This window comes from Phoxinus phoxinus, assembly GCF_949152265.1.
Source record: "Phoxinus phoxinus genome assembly, chromosome: 24".
In the NCBI taxonomy this organism is placed as follows: domain Eukaryota; kingdom Metazoa; phylum Chordata; class Actinopteri; order Cypriniformes; family Leuciscidae; genus Phoxinus; species Phoxinus phoxinus.
This window is the reverse complement of record NC_136899.1, coordinates 27,693,546-27,711,243: the sequence shown is the minus strand read 5'-3', so window position 1 is coordinate 27,711,243 and position 17,698 is coordinate 27,693,546. Positions and strand designations below refer to the sequence as shown.

Sequence of the window (17,698 nt, the reverse complement as noted above, 5' to 3'; positions counted from 1 at the left end):
ATGCTCTCAATGAATAATGCAGAACAATTAGTTCATGCGTTTATGACCTCAAGGCTAGATTATTGTAATGCTCTACTGGGTGGTTGCCCTGCACGCTTAATAAACAAACTACAGCTAGTTCAAAACGCAGCAGCTCGAGTTCTTACTAGAACCAGGAAGTATGACCATATTAGCCCTGTTCTGTCAACACTGCATTGGCTGCCTATTAAACATCGGATAAATTTTAAAATATTGCTGATCACTTACAAAGCACTAAATGGTTTAGCTCCGCAGTACTTGAGCGAGCTCTTAACGCATTATAGTCCTTCACGTCTACTGCGATCTCAAAATTCCGGTCAGTTAATAATACCTAGAATATCAAAATCGACTGCTGGCGGTAGATCCTTTTCCTATTTAGCACCAAATCTTTGGAACAGTCTTCCTACCATTGTCCGGGAAGCAGACACACTCTGTCAGTTCAAATCTAGACTAAAAACACATCTCTTCAGCCTAGCATACACATAACACATTATAGACTTATATAATTAGGCTGCATAGTTTAGAACAGCCGGGACCGGGAACACTTCCCGTAATCCTGATGTACTTGGTACATCATAAGAAGGACGGCGTCTACGCTAATATTAGTCTCTCTGTCTATCCCGAGGTTTACCGCTGTCCACTGGAACCAGGCCGTATCCAGATCTGATGAAGGACCAGCGCCAGGACACGACGACGACGCCGCTGACCTGAAGTGTCAACCAGTCTCTCCTCCTCTCCACTCTGACTTCAAACTACCGGAACTGGACAAATACTCTGATTCATTCTGAACTTCATACACTGTTCACTCATTGGCCAGAGGAGAACTGGCCCCCGACTGAGCCTGGGTTCTCCCAAGGTTTTTTTCTCCCTTCTGTCACCTGATGGAGTTTTGGTTCCTTGCCGCTGTTGCCTTACCTTCTGGCTTGCTTAGTTGGGGACATTTAATATTCAACAATATTATAGATCTGCCTTAAAGGTGGATGATGATGAAATTATTTTTTGTATTATTTTCATGTTATCACTGTGAAGCTGCTTTGATACAATCTGTATTGTAAAAAGCGCTATATAAATAAAGATGACTTGACTTGACTGCTGTTTTATATACTTGAATATACCCTCCTACTTGAAATTCACTGCAAAAAAGCTTTTCTTAATATTTTGTCTTGTTTATAGTTCAAATGTCACAGGTCGGGGCGGGCCAAGCCAGACTGCACCCACCCCTGGAAACCGGGAACCACCTCGAGGAACGTGTCAAGGACCAGACAGACAAGGGGATAAAATAATGACAGTATTTTATTATATTAAAATTTGTAAATTGGATAAGTCCTAATTAAAATCTTCTTCTTGCCGCCAGGGCAGTTCGGGTGTCTCTGGACCTCCTGGGACGGGAGGGGGGGGGGGAGCGATCGTAGCGGGCCGGGGGCTCGTTGAAGGGGGATCAGGGGAAATCCTCACGCCGTACAGGTAGGTATGCAAGTGTGGGGGCGAGCGAGTCACTGGAACGATATGGCAAGGTTTAACTGTTCGACAGTATATGAACACTCAGCTGAGGTACCTTCTTTCTGATTCGGGCAGATGCTTCCAATGGAGGACGTGTGGAAACCACCAGACGGGGAGGACACTTTAAGCGAAACGCTCCACTTGGTTGAGCACTGGAACGGTACAGTAAGGTTTGGCTGTTCAACAGTATATGTAACTTTCGACTAAAATACCATCTCTTCTTCTGAACAGGGCAAGGCTTCAAGGAGGCGTATGGAGACCACCAGACGGGGAGGACACTTGGAGCAGAACGCTCCACTTTGGCTGTGCACTGGAACGATACAGTAAGGTTTGGCTGTTCAACAGTAAAATGTAACTTTCAACTGAAATACCTTCTCTTCTTCGGAACAGGGCAAGGCTTCAAGGAGGCGTATGAGGACCACCAGACGGGGAGGGCACTTGGAGCGGAACGCTCCACTTGGCTGTGCACTGGAATAATACAGCAGGACTTTAACTATTCAACAGTTTAGGGAACATTCAGCTGAATTACCTTCTCCTTTTCTGGAGGACAGAGGCTTCAAAGAGGCGTGTGGAGACCACCAGGCGGGGAGGACACTTGGAGCGCAACGCTCCGCTTCGCTGGGCACTGGAACAAACACAGCACGGTTCTAACAGTTCAACAATATATGAAGCACTCAGCATTAACGGAGCCGGGTCTTCTCAACGCAGGAAGTTGGGCGCTTGCTTTATCAAGACCCTTCTTTAGAGACACCGGGTGGAAGACTGTAGGAGGAGAGTGCACGGCAGACTACTATTACTTCTCCACTCAATAATTTCACTTCACAGCACAAACCGTGTGAATCGTCACTTCAGGCACTGCAAGTCCACTCGCACACCGTGCATTCGGGCCAGCACTCACCCACCGGTCTTTCTCCCACCAGATCGGATCTCGTCTTTGGCCAGGGCTTGACTTCGCTCCAGGAAAAGCAGAAGAACGGTTCAGCGATTATCACATTCGGCAAGGAGAGGACAGAAGTTGGAGACGGATCAACAATTCACTCGGTGTACTAGTTCACTCACTTTCCAAACTATCAACACCACTTCAGTGTTAGTGCAAAAAAAACAACGGATCCAATACTCATCACTTTGCGTCCTTCCCACTGCTGACGATATTCCTTAGGTTTTCGCTGACAAATCCTTCACCCTTTTCTTCCTACTACTCAGCTTTGATCTTCACCCGTTCCACAGCCCAGCCTCAATAAAAAGAACAATCCGCCAACGAGCACAGTATCACACGGTAGGAGAACCACCCTCACAGTCTGTTTTCTCTCTGTTTTTAAAGCCCCATCTCAATATGTGTCCCTCTCACAGCGTTCCCTGTAATTGCCCCACACCTGCTGTCACTCAGGCAATTGGCCTCGCTGCCATGGCAACAAATTCGCAGTGCATTCACCAGGATCTTGGTCCCGTTCAGGTTTTTGTCACCCCGTGACACAAACATCTAAAAATTCTTAAATCAAGAAGCATTTAGCCTACTAGACAAGTAAAACATTTCTTGTTTTGGGGAAAAATAACTTAATATTAGGTGAGTTTCTGCTTAAAATAATCTGCTAATGTCTTAAGCAAAATAATATTAAATCAATCAGAACACAAGATTATTTTACTTACCCCATTTGGCAGATTATTTTGCTTATTTTAAGCAAAAACTCACTTAATTTAGTTATTTTTTCCCCAAAATAATACAATAACTTTTGCTTGCATTTGGGGTCGCATTTGAATGACATACCAAACTGGGGCAGCCTTCGTCGCGCCGCTGTGACGCAATCGACCTTCAAACGCGGCCAATCGGCCTTCAAATTTGGCAGCCTTCATATATGCAGCCTTCGCATTGGGACACAGCTATTGTTTCATGAAGCCTCGATCTGCCCACCACTAGAATACATTTGCAGAAGTGTAGTAAATCCAAATCAACAGGCAAAGAGATGGTCAAAGATACAGGCTGGGTACAGTGAACAAAATAGACAGCAACCAAGGCAAAAACAGTACTCCAAAATCAATGCCAATGGAACGAACGCTCAGTAAGACTGGCAATAGGCCTACTTCGCAAAGTCTTAGTGGAAAGCATAGCTCTTTATATCAAACAAACAAATAGGATGTAATTGTAGAAGATATGGAGTGTAGCCAGTATTCAGGTCAGGGCTCCCTCTGCTGGTTAGAGGGAGCAGATGTTACATTATCATTTCCCCTTTTCCTTTTTCTGTTCGGTGCCCCAGAACGCTTCTGCTATCCATTTTACTCATAGACTTAATGTCTGTGACGAAGCGGACGCTGAGGCAGACTCCATAAGCAGATGTTTATTATAATCCACAGTGAACAGATCAGAATCGGTAGGCAGATAGCATAAACTTGAAGCAGGCAGAGGTAACACACAAAGAGGCAGTCCAATCCAAACAATAGAGCAAAGGGATAATCCAAGAGGCATAAACAGTATAAAGCTGGCAAGGGTCGTACACAATATAAGCATGACTAAGACAAGATAACGCTCGGTAGCACAGGTAGACTGGCAATACTTTGCAATGGCCTACTAGCCTGGCCATGCTTAAATGTCATACAAACAGGAAGCAACCAGTGAAGCAGAGTGCGTGGAACACAGTCAGAACTCTGGAGAGGGCTCCCTCTGCTGGTGTGACGTTACAGTGTCAGAGGGTGAGTGGTTGATATTTATAAAATAAATATATTTTTAACTCCGTTAAAATGCTAAATATTCATTTCATAATTTTTAACAAATAACTTCTAATTATTTGAAAAGTTTTGTTAAAGGAGATTTTCAAATACCCTCTCATGTGGCGCCCCATGCACTTCATATACTGCATACCCCGTTGTTAGGCCCTGGTCATATCTCTGCTTAACCTTACATTGTAAAATATCAAACATCACTTTTTACCAAGCCCTTTTTATCCATTTTGTGGACCGTTGTGTTTGCCAGCACTCTGCTTCATTTCACAAACCGTTCATGTCTTTGAAGGTAGCGTCATAATGCCTGTGTATCAATAAGGAAGAAGGGGCTCATGGGGCTTTTAAATGTCAGAAACATTCTTCCTATCAGTCTAGGGAACAGTTGACACTCAGTTGAGTGCAGGCCTGCAGCGAGACAAAGCTAATAAATGCTGTATTGTTGGAGTCTGAGGTTTGAGATTTGTAGCTACTGGTCTAGGCTGTTTGCTTGAAGAAGAATGATGTGTGTGTGTCACTGTGCTCGGACAATACAAGCACTGTTTGCTCTCCTCCAGAATGTATGAGGAAAAAAGACAAATGGGGGAGAAATAGGAGGTGGTCATTGAAGGGACGAACCATTTTGAGAGATGTGAGCATTAGCACTGCCTTCTGTGACCAGTTAACACATTAAAATTGTGTTAATGAACTACTGAGGAAAGCTTGATGGTGATTTTGAGGGAATTGCTAATATTGTTCAGAGACACAGGTGAGCTGTTTTAACTTACTAAATCTGATATTTTTTCATGAAATTTGCAGGGACTTTAAAAAGAGTAACCAAAACGTAAAATACCATTTTGCATATGTCTATACTTGGCAGCAAAACATCACCATTACATACTGACAAACATTTGGACTGTCCATATGTCACTAACCTCAATAACAGATTAAAAAAATATATATATATTTTGTTAGATTTTCAGTGATAGTTAAGTAAATAAACATTTTCAAAATATTTAATTAGTCTAAACTTTAAAAAAAAACAATGATCCCATTTGTTAATTAGCAGCATACATATACAGAACATTTAAACTTTTGCTTTTTTAACAAAGTTTTCACATACGTAAAATGTCTTTTTCATGTGATGTTTAGTTTTTCCATAATTACACTTGAACCCAGCGTGTCATTACCCATCATGCATGACGGTAAACAACACATCACAACACGATTCCCCTAATGACCAATTAAAGTGTGCTAAAGATTTGACTGTAGCATGGGACAAAGTTTGACAATCTTCAGTCGTGTCTTCGCAGTCTTTTCAAAAAAGCTTTACCACAATAGTTGTGTGCTGTAATAAATTCACATTTAAAATACTAAACACAAAATGATACTCTATGTTAAACACACCCTTTCACATTAAGTTAGTGTTTGTGAATATATATATATATATAGGGGGTGGTGATGGCGCAATGGATAAGACACATGCCTTTGGTGTGAGAGACCCAGGTTTGAATCCACTGTGAGACACCAATGTGTCCCTGAGCAAGACACTTAACCCCTAGTTGCTCCAGAGGCGTGCGACCTCTGACATATACAGCAATTGTAAGTCGCTTTGGATAAAAGCGTCAGCTAAATGAATAAATGTAAATGTAAATGTAAATATATATATATATATATATATATATATATATAGTTCTCAAACACTAGTGTCTCTATAACAAAGAATTTCTAATTATTTTCACTCATGCATGGATGTGCATGAAGTCTAAATAATGCTTTAGTTCAGTGTAAAGCAGCAGAATGTGTCTAACTCTGAGAGGTTAAACATCCTAAATGTGCTTGAGTTGTGTGGTGTAAAAACTGGTAACACTTTATTTTAAGGTTCCAGAATTATTAGTTAAGCATAAATACACTAGTAATTAATTATTAACTTAACACACAGTAAGGGCATATTAGTCATTCTTTACAATTTTTTAAAATATTTGAAGCATTCACATTCATGCGATAAATAAGCAAAAATTAGCTAGTAATTAATAATTAACTGAATAAACAGTAAATTGTCTCTTAGCCATTTTTTACAACTTGTAGTATTTTTGTATAGTAATGTACTTAGTTATATTTCAGTGATTCGCTATCTATTAAGTTAAATGAACAATATGAAGCTAATAACTATGTTTAATTAGTGCTGTTTCTAGTTATAAATGGCAAGTGTAAAAAAGTAATTTGATCACCTGTTCTAAAGTGAAAGTTATATCTTTATTAATTAGGGCACTTATTGAGTGATATTTAAGTTAGACCAGAATAAGCCAATAATTATGGCTCATATATATACATATATGTAGATATAACTTTATATATAATATATAATATTTAATATAATGCAATTAATTTCAATTAATTACAGCAAATTGTGCAATTAATTAGTTAACGTTTTTAATCGATTCCAAGCCCTGATATATATATATATATATATATATATATATATCATCATCAATATTTAAATGTAGAACCACCTAATTAAATTGAACAACACAAAAAGAACAGAAAATTGCCCTATATTAAAATAATATTAAACATCAATATTCTTCTTTCAGTTCCTTGCAACATATAATCAGATTTAACAGATTTTTTTGTTGTTGTTGTTGCTAATTATCAAAATAAAGTATAGTCCTACAAAGCTATTATCAACAGAGCATGTGATCAGAGAAGGTGATTTTACACACGCAGAACATTGAAGCAGAACATTGAGCAGAGAGCACAGCGCGCCGATACACACACACATACACACACACACACACACAACGCGGCAAAAAAAGTGCTGCGTCAATTGCGTTTTTTCTTTTTTACACGTTAAACATCTCAAATTAATCGCAAAGATTAATGCGTTAATTCCCCAAGCCCTATATATATATATATATATATATATATATATATATATATATATATATATATATATATATATTAGGGGTGTCACGATTCTCCAAATCCTCGATTCGATTACATTTTCGATTCTAAGGTCACAGTTCGATTCGATTTTCGGTTTTTACTCTTTTTCTTTTTCTTTTTTTTTTAGCACAGGTTGCTATGCCATTTTTAGACCAAACTTTTATGCATAATATCTGACCTTTGTTCGCAATGTACCACACTACATTGTCAAATTTAAAACATTTATTAAGAACATAATGTAACAATACTTCTTCAGTCAATTGGAAACTAAAGCAAAATAACCTGCGATCTAGTTTCTCTTTTGTAACTGCAGTCTTCTTCACAGAAGATGACATTCAAGTTCACAGCAAAACAAACAAACAAACAGTTTAACAGATAAATCTATGCGTCGCGCAGAGCCACGTCTTTAAAATTCTAACACTTTATTCTCTGAGTGCACACACACACACACACACACACACACACCGGCGGCGCCATTCGGCGTCTGTCCGCGGCGCCCAGCAACGGCTCAGGACCTTGTTCAAAATGAATCCTGCCGCGCCAGAGAGCGCCATTCACATTGTATATTACATTTATAAATTAATACATTTTATATACATTTATTTGTCTCAAATCGTCGTTATGACTTTGCTGCAATATACATGTTTTACATTCATTTACAGAAATCAGCTGGTTGAATGAAAATTGCTGATGTTATCGGATTTTCAGGATACATTCAGTTAACGGACGCTCTCTGAGATAAAGTGCAGACTAAGCAACGTTGTACAGTAGCCTCATAACATAGACATGATCTTAATTCCATAATGTCCTTAAACATAATATTGCAGGCCACATGAAAGTGCGCGTCCGGTGTGTGCGATACCTCGAGTTGTCATAGACGCGCCGCGGCGCTTCTCGTCCGGTGTGTGCGATACCTCGAGTTGTCATAGACGCATAGATTTCTGCTTGACAAGCCGACCGAACGTGACATGGGGGCGTGGCAGCATCGACGATTCCATTTTTTAATTCGATGATCGAGATTGTGACTTAATTTCGATCGATTTCGATTTAAAATCGAAATCGTGACACCCTTAATATATATATATATATATATTATACAAAAAGGATTCCAATTGCAATAAAAAAGTTATATATCCATTTCTTTAGTGTCACGTCAGATCTGGATTGAGTTTGGAACGTTTGATTTCGTTTAAAATACTCCTGCGTCTAGATCCAGCTTCTAGTGACTACTGCGTCTAGATCCCGCTTCTAGTGACTACTGAATCTAGATCCCGCTTCTGGTGACTACTGTGTCTAGATCCAGCTTCTGGTGACTACTGCGTCTAGATCCAGCTTCTAGTGACTACTGCATCTAGATCCCGCTTCTGGTGACTACTGCGTCTAGATCCAGCTTCTGGTGACTACTGTGTCTAGATCCCGCTTCTGGTGACTACTGCATCTAGATCCCGCTTCTAGTGACTACTGCATCTAGATCCCACTTCTAGTGACTACTGCATCTAGATCCCGCTTCTGGTGACTACTGTGTCTAGATCCAGCTTCTGGTGACTACTGCGTCTAGATGCCGCTTCTAGTGACTACTGCGTCTAGATCCCACTTCTAGTGACTATTGCATCTAGATCCCGCTTCTGGTGACTACTGCGTCTAGATCCCGCTTCTAGTGACTACTGCATCTAGATCCCGCTTCTGGTGACTACTGTGTCTAGATCCAGCTTCTGGTGACTACTGCGTCTAGATCCCGCTTCTAGTGACTACTGTATCTAGATCCCGCTTCTGGTGACTACTGTGTCTAGATCCAGCTTCTGGTGACTACTGCGTCTAGATCCAGCTTCTGGTGACTACTGCGTCTAGATCCAGCTTCTGGTGACTACTGCGTCTAGATCCCGCTTCTAGTGACTACTGCATCTAGATCCCGCTTCTAGTGACTACTGTGTCTAGATCCAGCTTCTAGTGACTACTGCGTCTCGATCCAGCTTCTAGTGACTACTGCGTCTAGATCCAGCTTCTAGTGACTACTGCGTCTCGATCCAGATTCTGGTGATATTGCGTCTCAATCCAGCTTCTAGTGACTACTGTGTCTAGATCCCGCTTCTAGTGACTACTGCGTCTTGATCCAGCTTCTAGTGACTACTGTGTCTAGATCCCGATTCTAGTGACTACTGCGTCTAGATCCAGCTTCTAGTGACTACTGCGTCACGATCCAGCTTCTGGTGACTACTGCGTCTCGATCCAGCTTCTGGTGACTACTGCGTCTCGATCCAGCTTCTGGTGACTTCTGTGTCTAGATCCAGCTTCTGGTGATATTGCTTCTCAATCCAGCTTCTAGTGACTACTGCGTCTAGATCCAGCTTCTAGTGACTACTGTGTCTCGATCCCGCTTCTAGTGACTACTGCGTCTAGATCCAGCTTCTAGTGACTTCTGTGTCTAGATCCCGCTTCTAGTGACTACTATGTCTAGATCCAGCTTCTAGTGACTTCTGTGTCTAGATCCAGCTTCTCGTGATATTGCGTCTCAATCCAGCTTCTAGTGACTACTGTGTCTAGATCCAGCTTCTAGTGACTACTGCGTCTCGATCCAGCTTCTGGTGATATTGCGTCTCAATCCAGCTTCTAGTGACTACTGTGTCTAGATCCAGCTTCTAGTGACTACTGCGTCTCGATCCAGCTTCTAGTGACTACTGCGTCTAGATCCAGCTTCTAGTGACTACTGCGTCTCGATCCAGATTCTGGTGATATTGCGTCTCAATCCAGCTTCTAGTGACTACTGTGTCTAGATCCAGCTTCTAGTGACTACTGTGTCTAGATCCCGATTCTAGTGACTACTGCGTCTAGATCCAGCTTCTAGTGACTACTGCGTCACGATCCAGCTTCTGGTGACTACTGCGTCTCGATCCAGCTTCTGGTGACTACTGCGTCTCGATCCAGCTTCTGGTGACTTCTGTGTCTAGATCCAGCTTCTGGTGATATTGCTTCTCAATCCAGCTTCTAGTGACTACTGCGTCTAGATCCAGCTTCTAGTGACTACTGTGTCTCGATCCCGCTTCTAGTGACTACTGCGTCTAGATCCAGCTTCTAGTGACTTCTGTGTCTAGATCCCGCTTCTAGTGACTACTATGTCTAGATCCAGCTTCTAGTGACTTCTGTGTCTAGATCCAGCTTCTGGTGATATTGCGTCTCAATCCAGCTTCTAGTGAATACTGTGTCTAGATCCAGCTTCTAGTGACTACTGCGTCTCGATCCAGCTTCTGGTGATATTGCGTCTCAATCCAGCTTCTAGTGACTACTGTGTCTAGATCCAGCTTCTAGTGACTACTGCGTCTCGATCCAGCTTCTAGTGACTACTGCGTCTAGATCCAGCTTCTAGTGACTACTGCGTCTCGATCCAGATTCTGGTGATATTGCGTCTCAATCCAGCTTCTAGTGACTACTGTGTCTAGATCCAGCTTCTGGTGACTACTGCGTCTAGATCCAGCTTCTAGTGACTACTGCGTCTAGATCCAGCTTCTAGTGACTACTGCGTCTAGATCCAGCTTCTGGTGACTACTGTGTCTAGATCCAGCTTCTGGTGACTACTGCGTCTAGATCCAGCTTCTAGTGACTACTGCGTCTAGATCCAGCTTCTAGTGACTACTGCGTCTAGATCCAGCTTCTAGTGACTACTGTGTCTAGATCCAGCTTCTAGTGACTACTGCGTCTAGATCCAGCTTCTAGATACTACTGCGTCTCGATCCAGCTTCTAGATACTACTGCGTCTAGATCCAGCTTCTGGTGACTACTGCGTCTAGATCCCGCTTCTGGTGACTACTGCGTCTAGATCCCGCTTCTAGTGACTACTGCGTCCAGATCCCGCTTCTAGTGACTACTGCGTCTAGATCCAGCTTCTAGTGACTACTGCGTCTAGATCCCGCTTCTAGTGACTACTGTGTCTAGATCCCGCTTCTGGTGACTACTGTGTCTAGATCCAGCTTCTAGTGACTACTGCGTCTAGATCCCGCTTCTAGTGACTACTGCGTCTAGATCCCGCTTCTAGTGACTACTGTGTCTAGATCCAGCTTCTAATGACTACTGTGTCTAGATCCAGCTTCTAGTGACTACTGTGTCTAGATCCAGCTTCTAGTGACTACTGCGTCTAGATCCCGCTTCTAGTGACTACTGCGTCTAGATCCCGCTTCTAGTGACTAATATGTCTAGATCCCGCTTCTAGTGACTACTATGTCTAGATCCCGCTTCTAGTGACTACAGTGTCTAGATCCAGCTTCTAGTGACTACTGCGTCTAGATCCCGCTTCTAGTGACTACTGCGTCTAGATCCCGCTTCTAGTGACTACTGCGTCTAGATCCAGCTTCTAGTGACCACTGCGTCTAGATCCCGCTTCTAGCGACTACTGCGTCTAGATCCAGCTTCTAGCGACTACTGCGTCTAGATCCAGCTTCTGGTGACTACTGCGTCTAGATCCAGCTTCTGGTGAATTCTGCGTCTAGATCCAGCTTCTAGTGACTACTGCGTCTAGATCCAGCTTCTAGTGACTACTGCGTGTAGATCCCGATTCTAGTGACTACTGCGTCTAGATCCCGTTTCTGGTGACTACTGCGTCTAGATCCAGCTTCTAGTGACTACTGCGTCTAGATCCAGCTTGTAGTGACTACTGCGTCTAGATCCCGATTCTAGTGACTACTGCGTCTAGATCCCGTTTCTGGTGACTACTGCGTCTAGATCAAGCTTCTAGTGACTACTGCGTCTAGATCCCGTTTCTGGTGACTACTGCGTCTAGATCCAGCTTCTAGTGACTACTGCGTCTAGATCCCGCTTCTAGTGACTACTGCGTCTAGATCCTGCTTCTAGTGACTACTGCGTCTAGATCCAGCTTCTAGTGACCACTGCGTCTAGATCCCGCTTCTAGCGACTACTGCGTCTAGATCCAGCTTCTAGCGACTACTGCGTCTAGATCCAGCTTCTGGTGACTACTGCGTCTAGATCCAGCTTCTGGTGAATTCTGCGTCTAGATCCAGCTTCTAGTGACTACTGCGTCTAGATCCAGCTTCTAGTGACTACTGCGTGTAGATCCCGATTCTAGTGACTACTGCGTCTAGATCCCGTTTCTGGTGACTACTGCGTCTAGATCCAGCTTCTAGTGACTACTGCGTCTAGATCCAGCTTGTAGTGACTACTGCGTCTAGATCCCGATTCTAGTGACTACTGCGTCTAGATCCCGTTTCTGGTGACTACTGCGTCTAGATCCAGCTTCTAGTGACTACTGCTTCTAGATCCCGTTTCTGGTGACTACTGCGTCTAGATCCAGCTTCTACTGACTACTGCGTCTAGATCCAGCTTCTAGTGACTACTGCGTCTAGATCCAGCTTCTAGTCACTACTGCGTCTAGATCCAGCTTCTAGTGACTACTGCGTGTAGATCCAGCTTCTAGTGACTACTGCGTCTAGATCCTGTTTCTAGTGACTACTGCGTCTAGATCCAGCTTCTAGTGACTACTGCGTCTAGATCCAGCTTCTAGTGACTACTGCGTCTAGATCCCGTTTCTGGTGACTACTGCGTCTAGATCCAGCTTCTAGTGACTACTGCGTCTAGATCCCGTTTCTGGTGACTACTCCGTCTAGATCCAGCTTCTAGTGACTACTGCGTCTAGATCCAGCTTCTAGTGACTACTGCGTCTAGATCCAGCTTCTAGTGACTACTGCGTCTAGATCCAGCTTCTAGTGACTACTGTGTCTAGATCCCGCTTCTAGTGACTACTGCGTCTAGATCCCGCTTCTAGTGACTACTGCGTCTAGATCCCGCTTCTAGTGACTACTTCGTCTAGATCCAGCTTCTAGTGACTACAGCGTCTAGATCCAGCTTCTAGTGACTACTGTGTCTAGATCCAGCTTCCAGTTTTTTCATCTTTGCCTCAACCACGTTCTGACACATAGAATCAAAGTAAAATATACTAGCTTGGGATTTTGACCCAAGACATAATTGGCTGGTTAGGCACTTATTTATATACTTTTGTTGATATTGTGGTATAATTGTTTCAAGGCTTTGCAATATAAGATTTAATTTTAGATTTGACATTTAGTGAATTATAAACTATAATGAGACATTTTAAATAGCAACACACATGCATTCCTGCTCTGTGATATCATAACTAAATTAAAAGACTTTCACAAGATGGAAAACTCTGAGTCATACTGAATGAACTGTGTTCAAAATAGTTTCATCTTCATTCAAGCACAATGAACTATTTGTTGTCCCTAAAATTCTGGGTAAGAGTGATGGGAGCATCAAGTCATTTTACAGACTCTCTGGTTCAATTTCATTCAGCAAAATGAACAAATTTGTATTCGTCATTTTGTTAAGCTCAACACTGTTGAATTTGAAATTAATTTTGCTACTATTTAAGTGAAATATTTTGAATTTATTTTTTCAGTCTGGTTTACAGGCCGACACCCCTAAACATAACCAATTTCTTGACAATTAAAACAAAAACAAAACAACAACAACAACAACGACAACAGAAAACACAGGTAACTGGCAGGTAAATTAGGTTATTTAAAAGAAAAGGCAATATATATATTTTTTAAAAAAAAACATCTCACTGCAATTGGTTTGGTTGAAAATAAAATCATACTAACAAAGTGTATTTATTATTAACACTAAGTATGCTATATCTTTTCTAATTGATCCGACATCAGAATTCCAATATTGGGCTTCCGAACAGGCCCTAATTCCCATAGACCTCATTCCCTCACAGGAAAGAAACAGTCTTGTATGTTTGTCTTTGTTATGTTTGTCTTTTTGTCCGATTATAAAATACCTTTTTCTATGTCGTCACATCATTTTTTTATAGCGCTTTAAAGAACAGTATTAATTTAGCATAGTTCTTCAATTATGAAAAATATACTATTTCATCTGTGAATAAGTTTCAAAAAGACAATAGTGTCATCATTCAGCTCAATTTAGTTAAATGACTGACACTGTTGCAAAATTAATTGATTATGAAGCAAACTATATTTATTATATAAATATAAGGGAATCATTAAGTTTCAAAAGCTGTGTGTAGGTAAATGTTTTACTTGTCAGATACTGTCAGTACATCCAAATATATACAATATTTTCATTAGTTGTCAGTTACAATCATCAAAATTAAAAGAAATAAACATTTAAAATATATCAGTCTGTGTGTAATGAATAAATATAATATACAAGTTTCACTTTTTGAATGGAATTACTGAATTAAATAAACTTTTTCATGATATTCTAATTATATGACCAGCACCTGACCATCACCTGTATATTACAACTTGTGAAAAGGGGCATAATATGTCACCTTTAATAAAATAATAACAAAAATACATAGATCACACAACCAAGGAGACAAAACTGTGCTCACATACATGACAGCCATTAAAGAACAACACATAAGAATAACTAATCACAGCTGGGAACAATCAAGACTAATGAGAAGAAACACAGGAACAGAAGAGACAAACTAAAAGTCCACATAGTAAAACGGTACGAAAGACACAGAACCATGATCTACATATTATCTACAAATACTGCAGTGACAAACACTAGCTTAAGTTAGTAAAATGGCTGAAATAAAATGTAATTAATAACTAATAATTATATATAAAATCAGTAATAATAAATAATTAATTTGCCTCTTGCATGTCTGTTTATTAAACATTTCGGTTGCATATTTTAAAACATGATTAAATATACGAGATGGTTGTTGTTGTTCATTTCAGAAAATGATTACACCTAGCCTGATGATTACCCAGTAGTCTCACTCGAATGGGTTATTTGTGCTCCAGCTAGACTCCAACACTTCAGTCTATTGAAGAATTCTGTTCACCTTCACCTCAACTCTCTCTAAAAAAAAAAAAAACCTGCGTTAGATTGACCTGCGAAGGGTCATAGCACTTACATACTGTTGTCCTACTGTTAGTTTAATTGCTTCTATTGCTCTCATTTGTAAGTCGCTTTGGATAAAAGCGTCAGCTAAATGAATAAATGTAAATGTAAATGTATAAATCATTCTAAGAATCTCTTTCCTCTTTTTCAATAACAGAAAAGTCATCATTTCCTTCTAATGGAGTTTTGCCTCATATCCTGTTGGAGTCCGTCTCCCCCATTGGCATTATCACCCTGACATCCAGCCCTAACACTCAATGAAGCACTGATTCAAAAAACTCCTCAACAATGGACAACTGTTCTCTTCTTCATGTGCTCCTCATGATCTTCATCATGCCTGGCTGGCTCGGGGGTGACCCTATTATCTCAAGAAAACAGCAAGAGATCCGTTCGAGTAAAGCCTTTCGTGGGTCCCATCTGAGAGTGAGACGTGGCTGGATTTGGAGCCAAATATTTGTTGAAGAAGAAGATCCAACACCAAGGAAGATTGGTCAGGTATAACTGGAGTTCACAAAGGGCTTTGACACCTCTAAACTAAAGAAATGTGGGAAAAGGTCACATAGCTTAAAGACAAGGATGGGGAGCTTAGACAGTCTTACAGTGACATCCATGTTAGGGGGCTTTCACACTGGGCTCGTTTGCTGCGGTCTGAGCCGAGTGCGATTGTTCCTTGAGCCGAGCGCGATTGTGCGAGTGTGTGTCCAGGCGAAGGTCCTTCCTCAGATCTGGAGTGTGTGTGTGTGTGAGAGAGTGTGTGTCCAGGCGAAGGTCCTTCATCAGATCTGGAGTGTGTGTGTGTGTGAGAGAGTGTGTGTCCAGGCGAAGGTCCTTCCTCAGATCTGGAGTGTGTGTGTGTGTGTGAGAGAGTGTGTGTCCAGGCGAAGGTCCTTCCTCAGATCTGGAGTGTGTGTGTGTGTGAGAGAGTGTGTGTCCAGGCGAAGGTCCTTCATCAGATCTGGAGTGTGTGTCTGTGTGAGAGAGTGTGTGTCCAGGCGAAGGTCCTTCCTCAGATCTGGAGTGTGTGTGTGTGTGAGAGAGTGTGTGTCCAGGCGAAGGTCCTTCATCAGATCTGGAGTGTGTGTGTGTGTGAGAGAGTGTGTGTCCAGACGAAGGTCCTTCATCAGATCTGGAGTGTGTGTGTGTGTGAGAGAGTGTGTGTCCAGGCGAAGGTCCTTCCTCAGATCTGGAGTGTGTGTGTGTGTGAGAGAGTGTGTGTCCAGGCGAAGGTCCTTCATCAGATCTGGAGTGTGTGTGTGTGTGAGAGAGTGTGTGTCCAGGCGAAGGTCCTTCCTCAGATCTGGATACGGCCTGGATCCGGCAGGCTGCGGGAAAACCTTGGATAAACAAAGACACTAAAATTAGCGTAGATGCCATCCTTCTTATGATGTAATGAGTACATCAGGATTTAAGGGAAGCGGGTGTCAGAGTCTGAGTCTGTTTTCACACTTTTTATTGTTTGATTTAGCTTTCCTTTTCTGTTCGAGAGTTTGCTGTTAGTCTGTCAATTAGTTCTGTCTTTCTCGTCCCCTCCCTGTTGGTTTCCATGGTTTCTGATTGATTTGAGTATTCTGTTCAGGTGTGTTGTGTTAACTCACAAGCTACAAAATGTATTTGCCCTCATGTAATTAAGCCTGCAGTTTCAGTCTGTTACTTGTCCTGTATTGTTTCAAAGTTGTAGTGGTTGCTATATTCCATGTCTCCAAGTGTTCTCCAAGTATTTCTTTGTTTTGAATTTGCAATTAAATACTATTTTGTTTACTTTCTCATCATGCGCTTCACTACAACCACCAAACCGTGACAGATGGTGTAGTCAATGTGAAGTCTCAAGGGTGTCTTTTTTTTAAGGGGCACGAGTGACAGTCCTGGCACTTCTCAATTATAATTAGAAATTGATATATCAGCCTGTTCTCACGTAAATGCATCTCTATAGCACACAGTGTGTTTATCGTGCAATTTATACGTGAAAATGAGTTTTTACGTGGATATGATTCGCAGTTTTCGCGTGCATTTGATATGCACTTCATTGCGTGTAATACACACTCACCCCACACCACTACTAAACCAACCCATGCGTATCATATGCACTAAATTACACAATAAATACACTGTGTGCTATAGAGATGCATTTAGTGTGATCGGGTTGGATATATAGTTGATATGTCTTGCTAAATCTCTTTTACATCCTGCTTATTTTCCTTCAGCTGAAATCAGACTACGACACAGGCGACTTTACTGTCAAGTACATCCTCTCAGGTGAAGGAGCTGGTGACATATTCATCATTGATGAGTACACAGGTGACCTTCACTCATTACAGAGTCTGGACCGCGAGCTGAAGCCCTTCTACATACTGCAAGCCCAGGCCATCAACCGCAGATCCAGACAGCCTGTTGAACCTGAATCTGAGTTCATCATTAAAGTCCAGGACATCAACGACAATGCTCCAGAATTTATCAATGAGCCGTACATATCCAGCATCCCAGAGATGTGTCCCACAGGTGCGTTGACCCACTGTGTTTCATATGTTCATGACAAATTGAGAAAACTTAATTAAAAGATTATGCATGGTCTAAGTTAATAAATTAACTTATCAGTGCTAAAAAAAGTTTATGTTCATACACAATTTGAGGTGACACTTTA

General features: G+C 41.6%; 1 protein-coding gene across 3 annotated transcripts in view; it reads left to right on the top strand.

The window, feature by feature from the left end:
• Positions 1 to 1,792: 1,792 nt before the first annotated feature.
• The window catches only part of cdh19 (cadherin 19, type 2), a 70,602-nt gene continuing 54,696 nt past the window's right edge, over positions 1,793 to 17,698 (top strand). For 2 of the 3 annotated variants that reach the window (XM_079602448.1, XM_079602446.1), the window contains exons 1-3: positions 4,859 to 4,978; positions 15,218 to 15,555; positions 17,262 to 17,556. In XM_079602448.1, coding sequence (XP_079458574.1) covers positions 15,349 to 15,555; positions 17,262 to 17,556 — 502 coding nt within the window. In that variant the 5' untranslated portion in view covers positions 4,859 to 4,978; positions 15,218 to 15,348. Of the gene's footprint in view, positions 1,842 to 1,908; positions 2,795 to 4,858; positions 4,979 to 15,217; positions 15,556 to 17,261; positions 17,557 to 17,698 lie in introns of those variants that run through there. The other variant, XM_079602447.1, reaches the window with a different exon arrangement.